This window comes from Stegodyphus dumicola, chromosome 3 (genome assembly GCF_044657685.1).
Source record: "Stegodyphus dumicola isolate Sdum_Otavi_A_Nest chromosome 3, ASM4465768v1".
In the NCBI taxonomy this organism is placed as follows: Eukaryota; Metazoa; Arthropoda; class Arachnida; order Araneae; family Eresidae; genus Stegodyphus; species Stegodyphus dumicola.
In genome coordinates this window covers 26277647-26302913 of record NC_140770.1, presented here as the reverse complement: position 1 = coordinate 26302913, position 25267 = coordinate 26277647, and the positions used below count along the sequence as shown (strand labels likewise).

At 33.1% G+C, this 25267-nt stretch overlaps 1 protein-coding gene across 1 annotated transcript; it reads right to left on the bottom strand.

Annotated features, from left to right (window-relative positions):
• Positions 1–3282: 3282 nt before the first annotated feature.
• Positions 3283–21204, bottom strand: LOC146997938 (uncharacterized). The gene is made up of 4 exons (XM_085812659.1): positions 21047–21204; positions 16174–16364; positions 13181–13290; positions 3283–3767 (listed from the first exon to the last, which is right to left on the bottom strand). The coding sequence occupies exons 1-4, from the start codon at positions 21161–21163 to the stop codon at positions 3412–3414; spliced, it is 774 nt and encodes a 257-aa protein (XP_085668785.1). The 5' UTR covers positions 21164–21204; the 3' UTR covers positions 3283–3411.
• Between the last annotated feature and the right edge of the window lie 4063 nt (positions 21205–25267).

Genomic DNA, 25267 nt, shown 5'->3' with positions numbered 1-25267 from the left:
TTTCTTAGCATCGAATACTGATCGTTTGGTTTTATTTAATCAGTTGCTACAAACACACGGCAAAATTAAGAAATGCATTACGAATTAGACATCTGGCGTGAGGGCAGCGCCATCTATAGGATAAGATAAAATAAGGCATAAACACTTTTAAAAGTGCTCCCCTTATGCTCTTAACCAATCTTCGAGAGAAATTTTGGATTATAAACGGTGGAAAAACAATAAGAAGAGCTATTTCTAAATGAATTGTTTGTAGGAGACGCAGTGCAAAAGCAATGAAAACACATTCTGGCCCACTTCCAGAAGACAGATTTAGAGTAGCATCCATTTTTGAAGTCGTTGGAATAGATCTAGCAGGCCCTTTTATTCTTAAAGATGGAACAAAAGGTTGGTTTGCTTTATATACATTCGCTGTATTCAGAGCTATTCATCTGGAACTGCTAATTTCTCCTTCTATGAATTGCTTTCTCTTCAGTTTACGAAGACATAAACGTGGACGTCCTCAAGTAATGTATAGTGATGATGGGACGAACTTCACAGGGGCTTTATAATCTGTTTAATGCTATTGGTTGGAAAATGATTGAAGGTGAAGCAGCTAATAGAAGAATTAAATGGAAGATTAATCATCCCCCCTCAGCTTGCTTTGGGGTGATATCTGGGAATGTTTGATCCAAATCGTTAAGAAAATGCCAAGAAGAGTCTTGAAGAATGCTCCACTAACTTATGAAGAGATGCTTAGCTTACTTTGTGAATGTGAAGCTACAGTTAATTCGAAACCATTAACTTATGTATACGAAGATTCGGATGAGTTAAAAACCAATTACTCCTGCAATGTTCCTCCAAGAAATTCCAGAAGTTGGTGTACCAGATCTTGACCATATGGGCAAGATAAATTTAAAGAGAAGGTTACGGTACCAGCAAAGAATTCGGGAAGAGTTGAGAAAATGTTTTAGAGTAGAATACCTAGGAAATCTCATGCTCGAACAAACAAATAAGAAGTCATCTTATGAATTAAAAGTTGGGGACATAGTTTTAATTAAGAATGAAAATAAGAGGCGAACCTTTTGGCCTTTGGGACGAATAGTCAAATTGTATCCCGGTAAAGACAATAACGTCAGAATGGTTAAAATTAAGGCATCGAATGGATAGATGCTAAGACCAATTCAACGCTTATATCCATTGGAAATACAACCAGAATCTGAAGGAAGCCCTGAAAAGGCAGATATTGAAGAAGAAAATATCCATACAAGTCCTTCAAGCGATACTGAAAGAGTTACTAGAAGTGGTCTAGCTATAAAAGTACCTTCTAGATTTAAGGACTTTTTGAACTTTAAAATAGACTTTTAAGTGAATTTAAAATGGACTTTTAAATTTTAGTTTAATTAAATATTTGTTTTGATAAAAATACTGTTATCAAAAGGGGAAAGTATGTTAAGTATAGCATTGTTCATATACATTCAACCAGTGTAGTTTTATTTTCCCTTTAGTTTTGCTTTCAGTGGCAACTGTTGTAAAAAGTTATTCTTATTATTATTTTGTAGAATAAATTTGCTTTGTTGTGTTTAAATTTTTAAAGACATTATTTAGTAGGATTGAGTTTATGGGATGGACAAAGTGGTGAACATTTACTATCGTATATAACACTTCTATACAACTGCCATGATCTTCACTCCAGTTTCGCTTAGAACTCCATTTTTACTTGTTTCTGCAAATATGGCTAAGACTACATACAAACGTTCCAAAATGTGTGTAATAAAGGCAAATTTCAGAGAAGTATTGATATAGGAAAACTGAGAACTAGGAACACACTTATCCCAAGAAATAAAACAAAATGCTGAAATTTCCTCAGAGATATTCGTACAATATCGCAATATCTCACATTAGTTATATTTTGAACTACTAAAACGTTGAACAGAACTCCAATTCAAAACAGAGAAAGCTAATCCGATCTCACTGCGAATTCGCTACAGTCAATAACAGCACTAAGTAAGCAACTGAATTGAGATGTTTTCCTTCAGCTTTTATAAGCTTTTTAATCCTGCACGAGAATATTCTAGTATTTTCTCGATTTTTCTGGATAGCAAAAGAGTACAATTACGAGATATATATTTATTAAAATGTTAAATGCGCGTGCTTCCTGTATTTAAATATTTCCGGCGTAGCTTTCTCTTCAAATGAGTCTCGTGCTGCATTGCACGGGAATATAAAACAATTTTAATTACAAATTCTACTAAAAATAGCTAAATAAATACAAAAACATTAACAGTATTGAAACTAAATCCTTGAAAATATAGAATATCTTGAATTTCTGTTATCTGGAGTGTTTAGTTTTTTATATATATCTAAAATGATACAAAATTTTAGAAGAACATATATTATTAGTAGAAATAATGGGTTGGGGAAGAAAGAGAACTTTGAGTGTCTCCGATTAAGTGGTCAGTAGCATAGAAATATGCAGTGTAGTATTTCTATGTGTCCTAACTGAAAATGCGAGAAAGAACATAGCATCGATTTAGATCTCTTTTATTTTACAGAAAATCTTTGAAAGTGATTGACTTTAATTTATATTCACGTAAATTCCAACTTTAATTTAATGAATTAAAAAAAAAAAAAAAAAAAAAAACATATACACATGTTTATGCATAGGTTTATCTCTGAAGAAAAGGGGTATTGTATAAATAAGCATTTAAAAGAAAAAAGGTAAACAGATATTTTTTTAAAAAACATGATATTGCTAAGACAAAGTGAATGACAACCCTATTACCGGGGGGAAATAAAAGGAAGAAAAAAATATCATTGTGTAAACAGATTTCTGTGGTAGAATGAGAGGAAAAAATTCAGTCTGCCTCAGAACTGGCATTTTTTATAAGAAATGGATGGTACTAGAACACCTACCACATCATATGAACTCATTTCAGGCGATTTCTGAGCAACCTCAAAATTCAAAGTGTAGCTATGCAAAAACAGACTTTTCATGCGAAGATATAAAAACTACGACGGCCACAGTGTTGAAAGAGATGTCATAAATCACTCAATTTCATATTTTAAAAATGTTTCCAGACTTTTTAATGTAATCTGATATGGAGTCCCCAGTGCAATTCCCAATTTATAAATGAAATACTCAGTCTGAAACCTATTTAATAAATCTGTACATATATAACAAACATAATTCTAATTTCAACAAATATAATTTCAGTTTTAATTTTATGCTTTAAGAATTTTATATCTTGAAGCCCAGGTAATTATTAAATTATTCTCCACTCTGATTAAATAAATATATTTTATTATTTGTATGCTTGTAATCATTTTCTTTAATTACACATATTTCATACATAATAAGCCTCTATCAGAGTTAAATAGTGTAGGTGTAGATATTATGCTTTTACTGCTATATTCTTCAAACAGTTTTTTCTTCTAATTCTTCTTGCAATTATGCAAAAGTCCGAACTTTCTTTTGACCAAGAAAGGCACTTTCGCATTTTGATACCGATATAGCTTCAGTACGTCTTCCTTTGTTGTTTTGGAAATGTTATATATAGAATCATTCTTCTGAAAGTTTTCTTTTCCACGATTATATCTGGAACCTTGATTAGAGGAAGAATTTTCCGAAGATGCCTGGAATCTCTTTCTCTCAACATATTTCAGATCTCCTTTTCCATCTTGAACAGAAGAGATACCATTATTTAAAGGCGTTGCAAAAAGAGGGCTGTTATGAAAATCCTGACTTTTCCTTTTCGCTACATTTTTATATTTTGTATCTTGTCCTGAATCTGTTATGGAAAAAAAAAAAAAAAAAATTGAAAGAACAAAAATAGTACATTTGCTTGCAGTGTATTGAAATACGATTAAGTAAAACAGTAATATTCACTTCAAGTAATTATTAACATTTCACCATTTCCCTCGAGACAGAATGGTCGATTTGAAAAGTATTGTCGAGCATCAGCAGCACACAGTCGTCGGGGTTAAATGTGGGCTGGATCGTAACCGCAAAACAGACTCGTCTGCCGTTCGTAATTTGAACCTATTATATGACATTAAAGGAAAAAGAAATATGCCAATGTGCCTTTTAACAGGTTTTTCTCACAGAAGGAAAAAAAAAAAAAACTAAGCTGTTTGTATATTTTAGAATGATTATAATAAAGGAAAGAAAAATATATAACATTTTTATTAAAACATTTTTATTTAAAGAATTATTTCTCTTCAGTTCATTTAAACTAAATTATTGTCTGACATAGTTAAATATCGTCTGCTTTTAAAACAACTCAAGTAAAACTGATAGAAAGTTGGGCCTTGTGTTCTTTCCATAGATATAAATATTTATTTTATTTATTTTCTATTATTCAACACGCCAGAATGCAGAGAAAATGAAAAGAGTTGAATGATGGCCTAATTAGACACGCTCTCTCCACAACGGGAGTGGTATTAGGATTGTTGTGGTTTACTCTATTTGAAAAAGTCTTTAAAAGAACATCCTACCAATTCAACCCCAGTATAGCCGAGAGATGGCAGCACCTGATTACAGAGTAAAATTTTCTCTTCTAAGATCCTAATAAAGCAAAGGCAGTCAGTTGTCGAACGCTCGGGGATACGCACGTGTGTAGCTTGGAATGTTGTTAAGTTTGAAATTTTTGCATCTAATTTGATCTTCATAATTAATTATCGGCGATTCCTAAGAGGATCATACAAAGATGGAAAAAAGGAAAGAACTTCTGGTCCATTTCAACAGGCATTGCAATAAAACTATTGCTCATGCCTTTAGGGGCTCGTCTTTGTTAAGTTTTCAGATAAGAAACTAGTTAACACAATATAATTTTTTCTCCCTGGTAAAGAGACGTTACTCAACATCCTTGAATGGAATTTTTCTGAATAGACAGCTGGTGAAAGGGGGAAAAGAAACATTTCTGAAGTCAGTTTTCGAGGCAAAATTTGGAGGAAAGAAAAAGAAGCAAATAATTCAATTTTGTAAAACAGTGAAATGGTTTAAGCTATTTCTTGAGAATAAGCAAATTTAACCTTGGAGGAGATGAACAAGACGTATTAAATACGCTGGTGCCTTGCACAACAAATCTGATTCATTCTGCAACAACATTCGTTATGCAGGGGCTAGGTTTCCATAAGTAACTGCGGTAATAATTTTCATCCGTTTCCAAACTCAATCCGAAAGCACGAAGCATCATAAAAACTTCAGAGAATATTAATAACACCGTCAATGCTCGAACATCATAGAATTCATTAAATATAAAAATACTTATACGCAATATCTATAAAATAGAGTCTCACAGTTTTTAGTAACCAATTAGGACAAAATCCTTATGAATTCTAATCAGTACTTTTAACCACTTTCACTTAAGCCTGCCAGCTTTAATAGCGGGCCACTGCGAATGATTTCAACACATCCGAGAAACATTTTTTTGACCTTTAATTTGCTTAATGAATGCACATTAAAGTGTAGTATTTTTCTGAGTATAATCGAAACTTTCCCGAAAAGATTTATTTTCAAGTAACGTACAGTTTTTACATTTTCTTTTCTAGAGTTTTTTGTTTCACCGTAAATGAAGGCTTTCATTTACATGTTCCTAAGCGAACATATTACAAATAACAACTTAGACTGACGTTAGCGGAAAGTTCACTGTAAGCGAGTTGCATATGTCCAGAATTCGATGTATTTTGAGTGCTAAATTTCTGAGACAATGACTTCAAATTTTATTTTGAAATATCAATATGTTTATCTTGATCCATCGTAACATGATTAAAATTAAGGTTATGATATCAAAGGGAAACATACACTCCATTCTGCAACACCTTCTGGACTATTTTGTACTGTTTTAGGTAACTTCAAGTTTCCAAATTATTATGTGGCTTTTCTGTGTACTAAGAGCTGATCACAGCAATAAGAGGTATTACATAAGATTCTTTCATCAAGTACTCACTTATTTCTGAATACAAAATTCTTATTTGTCCTAGATTTTTGAGAAGAAAGTTTATGTCTTCCACTCTTTCATTTATGTAGAATTTTTCCGACAATTTGCCTAGCATGCTATTTATATTGATTTTTCTGGTAATTAACTATATGAAAAGTGTTGGCAATTTAGATCCCAAAGCATGAAAACTAAGATTCGTTTCTTGCTGATAACCCACAAAGTAAGTAGGAAAGAAAGGGTGAAATACGCTGCACCATCTTCCTTGTAGTCCTGATAAAATTATTTGGAGATTTTCAGAAAGGTTCTACAGGTACAACAATTTCCAATAAGATGCAGACATTTTAAACGCAGTTTACAAGTGTGTAAAAAAGCAGCTAAAATTATTTTCTGCAAATGATACTTATTTTCTTCCCAACTCAGATATGTGTCTGGATGCTTAGAGCTATTTGTTCAAAAGAAAAGATTCTGCCACACCTGCTGATGCATCCGTTTGTTTCCGGCAATAATGCCATTCAAAGAGGTTTTATGTGATTGCATGTCATAACAGAACTACGTTCAACTGAATTTATTAACATGTTGACACTTACATATTTTCCATCATAAGGGTTAATTTTTAAGGCAAAATATCTTATTCAGTATTTTTAAAGTACATTCTTCCGGATCCTATTATTATTTCACAACAGATTCAGGTATTTTAGATTTCATAACAGAATTAAGGTAAAATTATGGGGGACACCAGCGATGTACCACGGGCCAACTGGTAGTGCCTTTCCGTACTAACTCTTAAAAAAAAAAAAAAAAAAAAAAAAAAAAAAAAGATAATAAAACAAATCTGAAAGGTTTCAGATTTCACATTATGCCCAAAGGGGCTTTTTTTTAACATTTTCTGTGTTACCTCTATTTATTGAATAGCATGTTCTTCGCACTTAAGCCACACAAATTCAACAGCAATATCACAAAATAGTATATAAAACAGCCAGGGGCGTAGCTAGAGGGGGGCATCTGTCCCCGGGCGCAGAAACCAAGGGGCGCCAAACTGATGTTACGACATTTTAGAATTACATATTTTCCATCTTTGGCAAGCAGTTGTTGAATCTTCAGTAATCTTCAGTTGTGTCACGAAATCTTCAGTTGTCTCTGGGCGCTGAAATCCCTAGCTACGACTCTGAAAACAGCATATGTGTTTAGGATTTCCGATAGATGGTCTCGCGCGCTGGACATAATTTTTCCCCCCGTGCAGTGTTGCCATTGCTCGCTTTGAAATCGTTGAGTTTGTTAATCAAGTGTTACAAAATATGAAATCAATAATAAAGCAAATTTCAAATTCTAAATTCGGGCTTCTAGATGCCCATATTTAGTTTAAGGTTACATTATTTAAAATTTGATGGCTCTGGGTGCCGTTGTTTTATCACAATGCGAGAAACATACATACATTAATGCAGATTATTCATTATTTAATTTCTTTAAATATAAGACAGGGGGATAATATTTGGCAACAACACTTTGAAAAGTAAAACGGACATTTAAAGTTTTTAACGCAAAATGCCAAAACGAAATTAATAGCCCTTCTGGGCTAACCCCCTTTGGGCTTTAAAAAAAAAAAAAAAAAAAAAAAAAAAAGAGAGAGAGATTTATAAAAATTTACAAAGAATGGCTGAGGAAATAGGCAACGGAAGATTTCCAAATTATCTCAGAATTTACTTATTATGGTACATCGTGCAATACCACCCTACGCCCTGCATCCAGTATTTATTAAAAACTAGCTACCCGCTCCGGCTTCGCACGGGTATAAAATATTAATGGATATTTTAACAATGAATCGCAGTTCATAATCTTTTTCTGAACTTACATACCTCACCTTAAATTACGATTTTTGAAAATAATTTCCCTAATATTAAATTGATTTAACTCTAAATTTTGACCAAGATCTTAATAGAAAATTCCAATCCATAAATTATGGTTTTATTTAATCTAATCTTATCTAACCTTATGTACTTATAATTACTATAAGTGCGATTTAAAAATTAACCTTAGAATAGAATATCATTTATATTTTAAAACTACTATCATGCAATTATTTATCTTATAATTACTGATACGTTGTCGCGCTGAAAGCTAGAGAGCTCCGATAATAAACGCGTTCGATCGCTGCTAAATTCAAAGTGCTATAAGGAGAACCGCGGCCTCCGACGCGCTATTTTTAGGCACGCTCCCGCCGCCCCGGCCGGCCGGTACCGCCGCAAACGCTACGTCCCGCAATTTTTAAATCTGTAGACCTTTTCAGTGTGTACAATACTTAGTACATTATTTTGATAAATCTCGTAGGGTTCAGCCTGCGTTTGCAATGTAAGCGGAAAAAATGCAATTATTTACGACATCGCATTAGAAACCTAAAAAATAACAGTATTTCTCCACTATTTAATAGATGTTATTATACATATAAACCTTTCTCTTCAATCACTCTATCTATTAAAAAACAAAAACCGCATCAAAATCCGTTGCGTAGTTTTAAAGATTTAAGCATACATAGGGATTATAGGGACAGAGAAAGCGACTTTGTTTTATACTATGTAGTGATAATGATTTAGGACATAAAAGAGATTACAGTGTAGTCTCAATGCAATTTGAAATTCACAACTTAAATTGAACAATCTGCTTTAGTGTAACAAAAATAACAGATAAACATAATTAGTATACAGATAAACATAATAAGACGATTATAATAAGTACTGGGAGCACAATGAATATAATAATATAATGAACTGTAATAATCACACTAAAGAGGAAGGTTTCAATGGGGTTATTTCCATAACAGGTTTACAATAAAAACGAAGGCCCATTTTTAAATAACAGGCATTGAATATTATGTAGGAATATAGCTGTGAAATCCACTCAGTTTCGAATTTTAGAGAATTTAGTATAATCATGTATTATGAATATCAATACATGATTATACTAAATTCCCTAAAATGCGAAATCAATTTTGAATAACCATAAGGAGCTGCCAGCGGACAACTATAACAACCAAAGTTCAAAGTAAAACTGTTTATTTACCCGTCGACCTGGTATTTACACAAAATCAGTGCTTAAAGTAGAACTCCACTAGCATGCGGAACACAAGTTCAAATTGTATAGAGTGCAAAGTACATGCTTAAGTAAAACTTTTCTCACCCTTGACTAAATGTTCGTAAAGTAACTGCGGCTAACAAGAGCTTAAGCTGATAGTCAAACCGCAATAGCAGAAAAACCGAAGAAGAGTGACTGTCAAACTCTCTCTGTTGAATTTTAGACCTTAAAAGCTCACTTTTACATTAAATTACTGCCTGGTGAAAGCTGAGGAAAGTAGACCTTATAGAAAAGGCAACATAATAACTGGGTAAACTCAAATAAAAACTTATACGGTCTTTTTAATCACGAAATCTAACCCGTAGCATTCGGATACAACCATAAAAAAAAATTAAAAAGAACCTAAGAAAACTGCCTTTAATACCTTGAGTAACAATGATACGAATAATTGGAAAATAAAACATTCTTTTAATATCAATATCACTATGTACTCGAAAGGAAAACAAAGAATTAAGAATAATACTTTACTGATATTTTTTCAATGTATCATCTACAAAAAGGTCTGGTCAGTAATTTTAAATCCAATGTAAATTTAATTTAGCTTTATTTATTTCTAGCCCAAAGGGTGTTAGGCCGGAAACGGTACTAATTTCGTTTTCGCATTTTGCGTTGAAAACTTTAAATGTCCGTTTCATTTTTCAGACTATTACAACCAAATATCATTGCCATGTCTTATATTTAAAGAAATTAAAAAAAAATTAAGACTCTGCAAAAATTTATGTATGTTTCTCGCATTGTGATAAAACAACGGCATATAGAGCCATCAAATTTTGAATAACGTAATCCTCCAGCGAATATGGGCCGAATATCGATTTCATACTTTGTAATACTTTAGCGAATTTTTAATTAACAAAGTCAACGATTTAAAGCCAGCAATGGCAACACTGAACGATTTTTTTTTTTTTTTTTTAAATCTCTAGCGCGCGAGACTGTGTATCGAAAATTCTAAATATAAGGTCATTTTAAAATTATTCTGCAATATTGCTGTTGAATTGAATTTTATGGTTTAAGTACGAAGAACATGATATTTAATAAATAAAAGCAACCCATAAAACGTTAAAAACCGCCCCTTTGGGCGTAATGTAAAATCCGAAAGCTTTCAGATTTTTAGACCAAAGGGACTTTTGTCCCTGAAAGACTATTAATTTCGTTTTGCGATTTTGCGGTGAATCACTATAAATGTCCGTTTCACTTTTCAAACTGTTGCCACCCAATGTTAGAGTCCTGCATTATATTTGAAGAAATTAAATAATGAAAAATCTGCATAAATGTATGTCTATTTCTCACATTGTGATAAAACAAGGGTACATAGAGCCATCGAATTTTGAAAGACGTAATTATCTTACTTTATATGAGCATGTGGAAGACCAAATTTGGAATTTGTTTTATTATCGATTTCCTATTTTGTAAAACTTTAACGAATTTTCAATTAACAAACTCAAGGATTTCAATGCGAGCAATGGCAACAGTCTGCGGAGGGGGGGGGGAAGAAAAAAACCTTTTTACGAGTATCTCCAAAACGCGGAACTGTCTGTGTATCGGAAATTCTAAAGATGGGCTCATTTTAAAACTATTTTGCGACATTACTATTGAACTGAATTTTATGGTTTAAGTGCAAAGAACATGATATTTATTAAATAAAGGTAATACACAAAACGTTAAAAAGCACCCCTTTAGACGTAATTTAAAATCTGAAACCTTTCAGATTTTTTTAAATTAATTTATTTTTATTTATGTATTTTTGGTATTGGGAGATTCAATAAATAGTAGATAATTTAGATTCAATAATAGTAGTAAATAATTCAATAGATTCGAATGCAACAGGTTAATTATGTTTCGATATAACTTCCTTGAAACCCAACTAGCATTATAATTAGTGCATTCTATTAATATTAATATTAATTAAATGCGTTCTATTAATATTAATATTAATTATTATTTCTATTAATATTAATTAAATGTAATGTACACTGGTTATCATAAATTAAGGGAAAATCACAAAAATAGCGATAACTCCCTCAAAAATAAACCAAACGTGTAAAATTTGAATATGTTGCCAAGTAAGAGTAGCTGAGTAAAACTGCGATATGCAAATTAGTGGCGCTGCTTTCGGAATACGTCATCTGCGAGGAGCATAAAAGTCTATGTTTGAGAGCAAGCCCACATATTTCACTGTGACAGTAACATCAGAAATCTGAGGTAGCCAATTCGTAAGAATGACCTCCAGGCATCATTTGCCTGCAGATCTGCGATGGAGAGCCATTGGGAGACTAGAGGCAGGATAAAGTCAAACAGAAGTGGCCAGATGGGTAAATGTGAGTCCTTCTGTGGTTCATAGACTTTGGAGGCAATTTCAAACCACAGATTCGGCATCTAGGAGGTTCAGCCAAGGACGGCCAACTGCTACGACGAGTGCCGATGATTGATATTTGACATTATGTGCACGTAGGAATAGAACCGCTACTTCGACTCTTCTTAGATCCTCCTTTACTGCAGCCACCGGAAGGTTCGTGTCAACGTCAACTGTGCGTAGAAGGCTTCACGAAGATGGTCTGTATGCGAGGCGACCAGCCATTTGTGTGCCGCTCACGTCACGCCATAGGAGGGACCGTTTTCATTGGGCACGACAACATGTCAACTGGACGACTGATCAATGAAGGGCGGTTCTCTTTACGGATGACCCCAGGTTTAGTCTAGAAAGCAATAGTAGGCGTTATTTGATATGAAGAGAACCTAGAACCCGTCATCATCCGTCAAACATCTGTGAAAGAGATGCATACGGAAGAGGCAGTGTCTGTGTTTGGGGTGGCATCTCTTTGGGTGGACGCACAGACCCCCATGTCTTTCCAAGGGTAACTGTGAATACTCAGATTTATAGAGATGACATCCTTGATGTTTATGTGCGCCCATATACCGGAGCAATAGGTGATGCTTTCCTGTTACAGGACGACAACGCAAGACCACACAGGGCTCGCATCCTAGATGATTATCTTCAACAGGAAACAATTATGCGCATGGAGTGGCCAGCCCGATCTCCGGACTTGAATCCTATCAAGCACGTTTGGGATGCTTTAGGGAGGGTCGAGCTGCTCACAATCCGCCCTTGTCGGGCTTACTATGGAACTGATAGACCGCATAATTGAAAGCATCACTCATCGCTGTATGTGCTGTATTGCTTCTAGAGGCGATCATATTCCATATTGAAGTTACTTTTCTTATAGCAAACTGACACCTTCGATTTGTTCATTTTATACATGTGCTAATTTCTATACTACCACATCTGTCTGGTAATTTCTTTTTATGTTATTTGATACCTTACTGTGTGTTTTATATTGTGGGTAAGTTTCATCAAATTTTACATGTAACTTTTCCAGTAATCGTGATTTTTGTGATTTTTTCTTAATTTATGATAACCAGTGTAATTAAGAGTAGAAAACCAAAGCAATTTAGAAACTCTTGCCTATTGAAAACTTCCCCCCACACGAATTATACATGCAAACCTAAAATAAACTTTTTTGGAATTATATATTTTTCATGGTTTTAGATATGTGCACTTAATTTACATATGCTCTTAGAATTTAAATGATATTGCAAATTAGTTCGCAGCAATAATTAATTTTTTATTTTTGCAATTAAAACTTCTTACTAAAATTTTAAATTTATATTAGCTTTATACGAATAGAGAACATTTCTTATATATATATATATACTTTTAATGCGGCCGATTGCAACCAAAATGGAAGGTGCAGAACTACATGTTATAGCAGTCCTATATACAAAATTTCAAAGTTCTGAGGCTACTCGTTTTTGAGTTATGCGAGATACATACATACATACGTACAAACGCCACGAAAAAAAATCTCTTCTGAATCCAATTTAAATCGGTTTTATAATTCGTTTGGGTAAAAAGAGTCCTTTTTCCTGTCCTTACGTACAGATTTCACGCAAAAACATTATTAAATTGCATTCGATAGCAGTCAAAATGGATATTTTCTTTGAAATATGGTACCCGGAATTTTTAGTGATTAGAACACTTCCTTTACTTCGTACAAGGAAGCGAAACAGTAGAAAATCAGTGTGAACTTTCTTCCTAAATCTAGTAACAAATCTTGAGATGTGACAAAACATGATTTTACCTGAAATATTTCTGTAATGTGAACTAAGACTCTGCTTATCTACGTGACTTGACTTTGCTTCCGAAGAGGTGAGATGTAGCTTTCTGTTTTGACATACAACTTCATTTAATCTGAAAGATATATTACATAGAAATCTTGACCAATTTCCGTCTGTCAAAATAAAGGAAAATGACTAGCACAATTGAAGCTAAACACACTTGATTCCTTAGGATTTTATTAAACTAAGCTGTTTTTATTTATTATATATAATTATAAGTAAAAGAGCAGTTTCAATATTTAAATTATTCAGAAATATTTCACAATATATATCTGTGTGCCCACCAGCGGCCGAGCGGTAAAGTCGCTGAACACTGGTAGTTCGGTCCGAGGTTCGAACCCCGCGAACGGGCTGGCTGCATGGGCGGTTTCGTGGTTTTTCCCATGTGTAACGTGTATACGAGCCAGTTTCCCTCAGAAAGTCCTCCACGAAGGCATCCCTCCCCTTAGGCAGATAGCCCTGGAGGCTTTGCCATAATCACACACACAATATATATCTTAAAGTATAGGTAGGATATCATCCACAAAGCACAATTTCGATTGGTTATTGCTTTCTGATAACAGTTTTTCATTCATTGCTTTGGATACTGGACTTCTGACTGTTTTCTCTTGAAAATATGAGATTTATTGCTTATTTCATTGTAATTTTTTTATAACACACTTTTATTAAAATTTCTGTTTTTTTTGCTATTGTTTGTTTTTTTGTAGTTGTTCTGCAGAGTAAAATTCTGTGCAGTTTTTAAATTTAATTTTTGGCATTTTTCCTTTAGGGATTTTTCTGGTACATTTAAAAGCCAGACGAGGGCTGGCCGCGTAGCAGCTAGTTTGAAATTTATTATCATTAAACGCTGGCATACATTGCGCATTCTTTTTTCCAGGTGAAATACTCAACATAAAATTAATATTCATTTATAATAAATTATTATAAATTATATTCATTTATAATAAAATTGGGTGCAGTGTCTGGAAATCTCATAGGATCACCAATGAGCGAGCGGAGTCTCTAATACTGATGATAAATAAAGTTTCTAAATGCCTGATGATCTACACTGACTACCAATGAGTATTTGGACACCTATGCAAATGACGATATCTGCGGTTCCAAGGTACGTCACGGACTCCGCCGGTATATATCGTGTAGGAAACAGCATCGGCTTTAGTCGCATGCAAGATGCCTCGCAGTTCGGAGCTCTCTGATTTCGAGAAAGGTATAATTATCGGGTATCACAAATGTGACCGATCCTTAAGGGACAAATCTAGCAATCTGAAGTACCCAAAATCGACAGTGGCCTGTGTGATTAAGAAGTGGAAGGTGAGCGGTGATTGTCGGAATGTGCCCCGAGTCGGCAGACCAACGAAACTGGGAGATAGAGACCGAAGAGTGCTGTCCAGAGAAATTCGGAAGAACCGAACCCAACCGATGGCCCTCATCCGCGAGTTTCAACAAGCATCCGGGAGTATTGTTTCAATGAATACTATCCGTAAGGAAGCACATCTGCTTGGTTTTCATGGTCGTGCTGCTGCCCATAAGCCTTTGATCACAAAGTCCAATCGCGCTTCTCGGTTAATGTGGTGCAAAGCACATCGAAATTTGACCGCAGATCAGTGGAAACGGGTACTTTGGAGTGACGAATCAAGGTTCACCCTTTACCGTTCGGATGGCAGGGTCTGGGTTTGACATCTACCTGGAGAACTTCTCCTGCCAGAATGCATTGTGCCAACAGTCAAGTTCGGCAGAGGTGGAATTGTGGTCTGGGGATGTTTCTCCTGGTATCGGCTGGGACCCTTGGTCCCCATTCATGGTAAGCTCAACTCCGATGCCTACTGCACTATTTTGGATGACAATGTGCTTCCTACGTTGTGGCAGTTTTGCGGGTTGGACCCCTGTTACTTTCAGGACGAAAATGCCTGTTGTCATGTTTCGACGTTAACCAAGCCTTGGTATGGTGCCAATGGAGTTCATCGAATGAACCTGAACCCTATCGAGAACCTCTGGGACGAGTTGCATCGCCGAATTCAGGGGTGCACTACCCGTGCAAAATTGGTGAAGGAACTTCTATGTCTTCTCCAAGCCGAGTGGAAGAAAATACCACTAGCTGTCATACAAAGACTTGTGGAAAGTATGCCCCGGAGGGTCCACGCTGTAATTACCTCTCGTGGAGGCTCTACCAACTATTGATTTTGAATAAAGTTAGTTTTTCTTTTCTATCACAGGTGTCCAAATACTTATTGGTAGTCAGTGTATACTCGAATCCTGGCGAACGGGCTTGCTGTATAGGATTTCGTAATTTCTCTCTGTGTAACGTAGATACGAGCTAGTTTTCCTTAAAATTCCTCCAGGAAGGCATCCCTCCGCACAGGCGGATATTTTTATTTTTTACTTATTAAATGAAGGAAGGCTTACTCTCAGGCTAGTCTGTACCCTAGACAAAGAACTAGGTTGGATCATTCTTTATTAATTTAATTATATTTATTTCCCATTTTCAAATCTTTAATTTTAATTTACCAAATTTTAAATTTGAAAACTTATTTCACATGTAAGATTTTAAAATGAATTCTTAAAAAAATGTTTAACTTTCAAGCCTCCAAAATCGTTTGAATTTAGTTAATTATAGTTTTTACTATTACACATCCTATTTACATGATTTATTCTAATTTATTATCGCAGAATACTAAACAATTATTATTGCTGACGTTGCATTTTCACTAGGAAATACTTCGTTTTTATTTGTAAATAGAAGGATTCCAGAATATAATAGTATTTACATAGAAATTCGCATTATTAAAATGAATATTTAGCAAAGTAATTTGAAGAAATTAATAGTTTTATTGAATATTCTGAATTTAGAATAAAATGTCAGAAATAACGCAATTAATTTAACACATATCAAAAGTTAGATCAGTAAATTTTACTTAGAAGTTGTTGCTACTAAAAATACTACATAAACGATACTCACTTCTGATGTGCCTGCTGGAGTAGATCATCTTTACTTTCAATTTCTGCTTTTGCAGTTTTGTATAAAGAGCACAAATTCTTTTTTAAAACATAAATCATCTGCGTTAATTCAGATATTTTGGCATCTTTTTCTAGATTAGATACGTTCAGTTTTTCAGCTTCTTTAAGAAGATTCTGGTATTGTGCTTCTCGCTGCGAAAAGATTATTTATTTAGTTTTTCTCTAAAATATAAACAGAATCTTACAAATATTATAAAGGTAATTCGGAAAACGTAGAAGCAAAAGATAAACAACATTTATAAATATTATTATAGTAATTTACAAAATAATAAATGTATATAGTATAGTAATTTACCAAATAATTTTGGAAATTTTGTTATAATATTTAGAAATTATTGGTGTCTGAATCTGATCAGAATGAATTTTTTAAGTTTTTGGTATTGTAGAAAACAACATAGAAGAAAATTAAATTAGGGCATGAGATTTAAAATATTTATTTTAAATAAATTTATTTCTGAATTTTCTTTAATCAGAAAACAATTAAATTATATGTTATTCAACTACCCAATAAAATACAGTTTTCAATTAAAAAATAAATGAGAGGGCAAACATTTTGATTTTTGTTGATATAAATTTCGAAAAACCAGTTTTTATCTATGGTCACTTACGCCTCACAAATATAATCTAAAATTTTGTTTATAGACTTCTCTTTTTATTTCAACAACAAATTAGGTTTTATTTATAAACGAATAGTCCGAAGTATTAAAATAAAAATCCCTGTCAGAAGGTGTATGAAGATCTTATTAACATGTTAAAATTTGAGGGTGTTGTAGAGTTCAAGCAAAAGACAAATCATTTTCGCTCAACCTCATACGCAAAAAAAAATGGCCTCAAACACCTCTGGAATAAATATGCTGAGTGTGCACTTTCGCACACTCGAAATGAATATTGCAGAGAACTGTACGAGTCACCCGCCCTAAAAGAAAAAAAAAAAAAAAAAAAAAACCCGAAGCGCTATCTGCCATTTAATTATGCTGACAGAGCATCTCGAAAGAACTTTTTTCTTTTTTTTTTTCCTCCCTGAATAAGTGGAGTGATAATTTCCAGTAAAGTTCAAACTATCCTACACCCATTCTGATGAAGTTTTTGTAACTTTGGATATCCTCCCCCCGAAGTTCATTTAAAAGTTGATTTAATGCTCCCAATTGATCAGGGCGAGCTTATACAGTCATGTAATTAATTCCCTTTTCTTCTTCTTTTTTGTCGCCTAGAACAGAAATTAATTCGTTGGAAACTTCAAGAATTGCAACTGGCACTTCGATACCCATTTTGCAAACAAACGGAGGCGAGTTGTCAGTCTGGCTCTGATTGGTCTAAACATGGAGGAAGGAAAGGGAGGAGGGGCCATTCCGCGCTAGAAGTGAAGCACTGCTTTGAAGCTTGGGTCACCAGACGGGGTATTCTTTGTTTACATTCAGAAGCTCGCTTGACAAGATTCTGATAGTATTTCGACACACGACAGTTCCACAGAAATCGAAAAAGGGACACTCTCGCATGAAAGAAACATTCATAGTGTAATGGATAATAGCGATTTGTATAGTTTACTGACATTTACGCAAAAATCACATCTTGGTTATTTTTCGATAACTAACAACAGCGATTTTGATTATGAATTTGTTTTATAAAATTCTAAGCTGTTGCACTACAAAAATATAGATTTTAAGAAAATTGCTAAAAAAGATCTGCCAAAATTTATTTTCTAGAAGATTTGAAAAGTTTGAAACTTGATGGCTAAATGTAAATATAAAATTATGTATGTTAAAATATTTGTAATTAGGCACATAGGTCAGATTAAGTTTTTATTAAATAGAGTAACGCATGCAAGGGCTATCTGCCTAAAGAGAGAGATGCTATCGTGGAGGAATTTTGAAGAAAAACTGACCTTTGAGTGGGTATTAAAAATAATACTTATAATTTTCATTCAAATTATATACATATATATTTTATGTAAAACTTTCGGGTGTATGCTAAATTAGTGTAAATTACTTTACACGAAAAATATAGTGAATGCACAGAAATTAAAGATTTGCACATGCCGGAAATGATAAATAGGAAATATGTATGGGTATTTATGCATGTGCTTGCAAAAAGCATGTATCTGCCTTTGACAAAATACTTAAATATTCATTAAATTATTATAAATGTATTTGAAATGAAGAATTCATTTACTTATAAACAACTGTGAAAGTACTGTGAAGAAATCTAATGATTAAATGTATCTAATTTATAATGATTATAAATGTTATCTAAATATATAATAACCTTAATATTGAATTGTAAACATAAATTGAAATCCTGTTGACAAATACGTTATAAAACTATTTAAGCAAGAATTGTTCGTATTGGAAAGCAATCTGTTAAAAGGTATTGTAAAGCAAATGCTATGAGATGCGCACTTAAGAACGTAATAAAGAGTTTTGGAATATGTATTGTTGAAATGAAGGGTAAAAAAAAAAAAAAAAAAAAAATCTGATAAGTATAATTAAAAGAATTATTCCCTTTACATTTTATAATAACTCAGTTACAAGTTTTAAATAATACTTAAAAAAAAAAAAAAAAAAAAAAAACTTATCTTATTCCCTTTCAGAAATGTTCAGAGAAAGTCAAATACTATTTAATACCTATTTAATTATTAGGAATTAGCGAAATACTTATTTAAAGTATTTCGCTAATTCCTAATAATTCTCTAATTTAAAATGAACCGAATAGAGCATTAATTATAAATTGACTTACATTTTTCGATTTAAAAGATGCCTCAGAAGCCAAAAAATCATGTCATATTTAAGAAAGTATTTTAGGAAGAAGCTCTATAAATAGAAAAGAAATAATGCATAATTTTAATATTAATAATACAATAAACTTTGATCTTAATTTTTGTACCTTAACCGAATAAAATCGAATTACCTTAATTTTTTTTTCTAATGTAATTAACGAAAACTTGTGAAAATATTTCATTCAAATTAAACCATTCTGAGAAAAATGTCCTGTGAAGAGTATAGCATTTAATTCCGTTCAGAATGAAATGTTGTTTAAAAATATGTTGTTTTCACATACTTAGGACTCTGAAGTGTTGTAGAAAAAGAAAATATATACATTTATATGTATATTTGCGACGTAATTACAAAATATTTACACCCGAACGCGTCAAATCCCATAGAACTCAATGGTAAATGACCCAATGTTTTGGTCACCACGTAGGGATCGCCGGTGCTTCAGAGCAGGGTACGGAGAAACTTGTTTAGGGCGACTCCATCTTACTTCCTACCTCCATGGGTCTAAACTATGTGTCTTCAACCTTTCACGCCCGAGGGCCTCATCAATAAATTCATAAAGATCCGCGGGCCACATGTCCGTCCAAAAAAAAAAAAAAAAAAAATAGTGTGGTCAGAAAATTTATATAAAAAAGGAAGGTTTGTTTTACAAGACTACAATTGATTCTAAGCGAAGAGGTAGTATTACTGATTTATATGTACATTGGTTCCAAAAAGTTAAATCTAAATCGAATTAAAATGTTTTGCAACATTTTTTTAACTATGAAAAGAAAGTAAAGATGATTGTACAGAACGATGTTACAAAATACAATTACAATAAAAAAAAAAAAAAAAAAAAAAAGAAGAAGAAGAAGAAGAAGAAGAAGAAGAAACTTACAATTACTGGCGGGAGATGGTAATTACTTTAGTTTTAATCTGTGTTGTTGCAATTCGTAAAGTTTCCTCCAAATGTCTGTCAGCCGTGTTCTTGTTTTCGATTCTAGGATTTTCATTTTACAAAAATCTGTTCACATATGTAGGTACTACCAAACTTCACTAGCAGAAAAACGAAGATTTTAATTTACAAAAGCTTAATCAGACCCATTTTTACATACTCTGCTGAGACCTGGTCAATGACAGAAAAAGCTAAAAATATCATTTCTGTCTTTGAGATAAAAATTTTTGAGAAGTATTTTTGGTGGCATAAAATGTAACAATATCTGGAGAAGAAGAACTTACTCTGAACTCTATAAATCTTGTAAAGAAACAGATATAGTAAAATATATAAGGATTCAGAGAATTAAATAGGCAGGACACCTGTGCAGAATGGATGAAAATCGGGTAACTAAAAAGATCTTCTCGGCCAGACCATTCGGCCCCCGAAAAAGAGGAAGACCTAAACTTAGGTGGCTCGACTGTTTGGAAACAGACTTAAGAATTTTAAAAATAACCAATTGGGTGTCCATGGCCAGGGATAGAAGAGCTTGGAATTCGATTCTGAGGACGGCAAGGGCCCATCCTGGGCTGTCTGGCCATTAAAGAAGAAGAAGAGGAAGACCCTATTCTACCAAACTCTTTCCTAGCAAATTAAATATATGTATATATTTATATATTTTCCGGCGGCGGCCACTAGCCGTTAGGGGCGTTGGCCACTACTAAGGCCGGAAACAGTGGTCACTTTATTATAGAGGCTCTTAATAGGTGGGCCAACATTGCGTCTTATGAAGGGATAGACAATTTACATCCAGGCCTTCTTCGGGATTCAAATCCGGGCCCTTCAATTCAGCAGTCAGAATCATTAACCACTTTACTGTCTGGGCGGTTAGCAGATTAAATATCAATATAAATAAAAGCTAATCAATCAAACGTAAATGAGACAAAATTTGCCCATTGTGGAAAAATAGTTTTCTTACTAAACCTACATAGAATATAAAAATGATAACAATAAAAATTAACATTTAAAAAATACATAATATCAGCATACAAAGGAAAAAAAATAAAGTCGGTAATCTTAAAAATACATAACTGAAATATCTAAAAACTACAATATTTAAAAAGATATACCATTTCCTCTTCTTCTTTTCCTATTTTTTCTATTAATTCAAGCTCTTTAATCAATTCATCTTGGTCCATATCATCTCCTTCCGAAGAAACAGTAGAATCAATGATTTCGGGATTCATAACTCCAAGGAAATCATCGTCGTAATAAACTAATTCATAACTCTCAGGAATCATAGATAACACTAAGGAAATGAATAGATGTTATTTAAAGGAAAACAATAATTTTATATTGAAGAATTTCTATCAATATATATATATATATATTCATGCGGAGTAAAAATAGTTTACTAACTCTGTTTGAAAGTTTAAGACTCTACATACCAACTGAAATTTGTAGGTCACGCACCAGGTCACCCATTTAAGGTTTTTGTTATTCAGAAATGCATTTTCCCAGCAGGTTTGATCGTATATATGACAATTTAAAATATGTTGGTAATGTAAGTCGCCAGTAGCCAATGAAACTGCGTATTGGAATTAAATTCCCAATGAGGTATGACGGACTCTGAATCAATGTTTTATTAATTTAGAAATAAAGTATGACTGAATTCTTTGGCATTTTTATTTTAACAACTTAAATTTTGATGGCACATTTCTTTGAAGTGAGGTGCATTAACATTTCGAACACATCGCACGCACTTTTACCTCATTTTTAGTAGTAAAATAACTTTTATCAAGTTGTTTTATCAAGTGTCTGTGTGCATTCAGTCTATTACGACCCCATACGTACGGGTTCGTAATACACTGAATGCACGCAGAATTTTACCTTTAACTGGACAACAGTATTTTAATTGGAATTAAAATGTTTGAATTATCGAAGAATTTGTTTTTTGTAGTTCCTTAGTTGCTTACGCATTAAAAATTGCCTGTGTTGGCAAAGGGCCCATTTTCAAGGCATAAACACATGAAAATCCTGAAAAGTGGAAAACGCATTACTTCCTTGTACGAAGTAAAAAGGAAGTATAGTAATTGCGATAAGTTTCAGGCAGCATATTTCAACGAAAATATGCATTTTGACCGCTATCCAATGAAATTTAACGATGTTTTTGCGTGATATTTGTTTACGTAAGGGCCCCCCCCAAAAAATATAAAATTGCTTTAAAATGAATTCCGAAGATTATTTTTCGTGGCGTCTGTACGTACGTACGTATCTCGCATAACTCAAAAACGAGTAGCCTCAGAACGTTGAAATTTTGTATATACGACTGCTATAACATGTAAATGTGCACCTCGTATTTTGGTTACAATCGGCCGCACCAAACGTATATATATATATATATCCACTCTGTTACCCGGCTCAGTGATCTCAGTTTCTTTTTTCTTATATTTGTAAATTGTACATTTTTTCCTTTAAAAATGATTATGTTGTTCTTATCTTCCGGTTAAGGTTTTTATGCCTTTAGTAAATCTGTATGCAATATTTTGAGAATTATCAACAATTTTAAAGTTGTTTAAGTTCCGCTAAGCCTAATAATTTTTTTTTTGATGGCGGCCATTGCTTGTTTACATTTGAAACAGCAGGATAGGGGATTTGTTGCCAATCTAGAGAAACTTAGCCTCGCAACAACAAAGATAACGCCTTCATTTATTATTGCCAATTAAATCATGCTTAATCCTTTCAGGAATTGTTTCGAGGAGATAAATGTTTAAGAATTACTTCGTAATTTTTAATACATATATTTCGAGTTTTTATGTATTTTTGCCTTGTCGCGAACTGAGAACTGAATTAATTGAATGAGAAATACTCAATCGTCTGTGAGAAACTGTTTCTTTTTAGTTTTGTTTGCTTAATTTCTTTTATACATCGTTCTAGCTTTATTATAGTATTTGAATAGAACATGTGGCAACGATTAGATAACTCTATTCTTTACATGATATAAATTTTGTGCATTATGAGTTATAATATGAACGAAATGTAATACTGTTAAGTGAATCTAGCGTCAGAGTGTCGCTATGGTAAACAAATACTAGAGTGAATTTTAAGGAATGCATTTATTCTATTGTGGTTTATGCGCTGTCGGCGAAGTAGATTTAATTCAATTCAATAAGTTTAAATGAAATGCAAGAATAAATGCGTATAATTTAATATTCCGTACAAGGAAGTCATGTGGTGTACACATCAGATTTTTTTTATGTTGATAGACCACATAGTATACGTATAGAACAGTGGGTCTGATCTCTTTTTGCCCCATGCCCTCCTCTCACCATTGCTAAACGATAACCCTCCAACCTTTCCAAAATTTTAAAAGTATATATATATTTATTTAACAAACATTCTTTGTTCGTAAAAAGCAAATTTAAAGCTAATTAAATTTTAAAGGAAATTGAATTACAAATAAATGATTAATTATTGCTGCGAACTAATCTACAATATCATTTAAATTCTGAGAGCAGACAGGAAAATTTTTAAAAATTGGGAATTTAACTTTGCTATATATATATATATTTATTTTCTCAATGCATTTTATAAATAAAACAAGAAAAAGTATAGAAAATATTGATAAATAATAAAACTTGAATAGAAGTAGCTTTTTATATTCATGAAATACAAGTTAATACTTAACAGGTAAATAAAAGGCTGATCTCATTCCCCCATTTGAAACTGTGAAATTTCCTGTGTATTTCTCCTCGCAGTGCTATTTTCTATAAGCTTCTTTTATGAAGCCAACAGAAATTATGCAATTAAGTAAAGGCAAAAGCTGAGAAGATGAGGTTGAAGTTGCGCTTAAAGTATATTATGAATCATCCATTCAATCTTACGTACGAACTGAATTATTATAAATTCTAGAAATACAGTTTGTAACCCCACGGCTCAACAAGCGCCACAGGAATAAACACCAGGACTTTTTGTCGCCTAGAATATATATATATTTATTTCTCAATGCATTTTATAAATAAAACAAGAACAGTATAGGTGGTGTGGTGTGTGTGATTATGGCAAAGCCTCGAGGGCTATCTGCCTAAGAGGAGGGATGCCTTCGTGGAGGACTTTGTAAGGGAAACTGGCTCGTATACACGTTACACATGGGGAAAACCACGAAAACGCCCATGCAGCCAGCCCGTTCGCGGGATTCGAACCTCGGACCGAACTACCAGTGTTCAGCGACTTTACCGCTCGGCCGCTGGTGGGCCAAGAACAGTATAGAAAATATTGATAAATAATAAAACTTGAATAGAAGTAGCTTTTTATATCCATGAAATACAAGTTAATACTTAACAGGTAAATAAAAGGCTGATCTCATTCCCCATTTGAAACTGTGAAATTTCCTGTGTATTTCTCCTCGCAGTGCTATTTTCTACAAGCTTGTTTTATGAAGCCAACAGAAATTATGCAATTAAGTAAAGGCAAAAGCTGATAAGATGAGGTTGAAGTTGCGTTTAAAGTATATTATGAATCATCCATTCAATCTTACGTACGAACTGAATTATTATAAACTGAATTATTATAAATTCTACAAATACAATTTGTAACCCCACGGCTCAACAAGCGCCACAGGAATAAATGCAAACAAACAAACAAAAGCAAACAAACAAACCAGCAAACAAACAAACAAAAAAAAAAAAAAAAAAAAAAAAAAAAAAACCCAAGACTAGCCTTCAGTTGATGTTCCCCGCCGAGATTTATTTTGTAACTTAAATGTGTAATTATTAAGCCCTTAATTTTAATGGTTTATCTTAATTGTGTTTTGTTAATTAAAACTATTTAAAAAGGCCAAGTGAGTCTTTGTTTATGTTAGTTTTGATTATAAATTCATTTTAATTTGATGTTTTTTGTTAGATCACATTTAATATATGGAAGTAAATTTTCTCAGTAACATTTAAATTAGTAAACTTTTAATTTAAAAAAAAATTTGTTTATTCAGCTCTCTAGGCATTTCCAAATTAACCGAGTGTGAAAAATCCAGTTAACCAGCACAAAAAGTTACCGTTTAGAATTTTCAAAGGGGTTCCTCGGCAGTTTATAGACTACAACAATAAAACAATACGAATTTTTCATTAAAAAATTACGCCATTTCAAAGCGAGCAATGGTAACACTGTAAGAATAAAAAAAATCATTTTTATCTCCAGCGCGCGAGACTCTGAATCGGAAATTCCGAAAATATGCTCATTTTAAAATTAATTTGCGGTATTGCTGTTGAATTGAATTTTATAGTTTGAGTGCGTAGAAAATGATATTTAATAAATAAAGGTAACACAGAAAACGTTAAAAAAACGCCCCTTTAGAC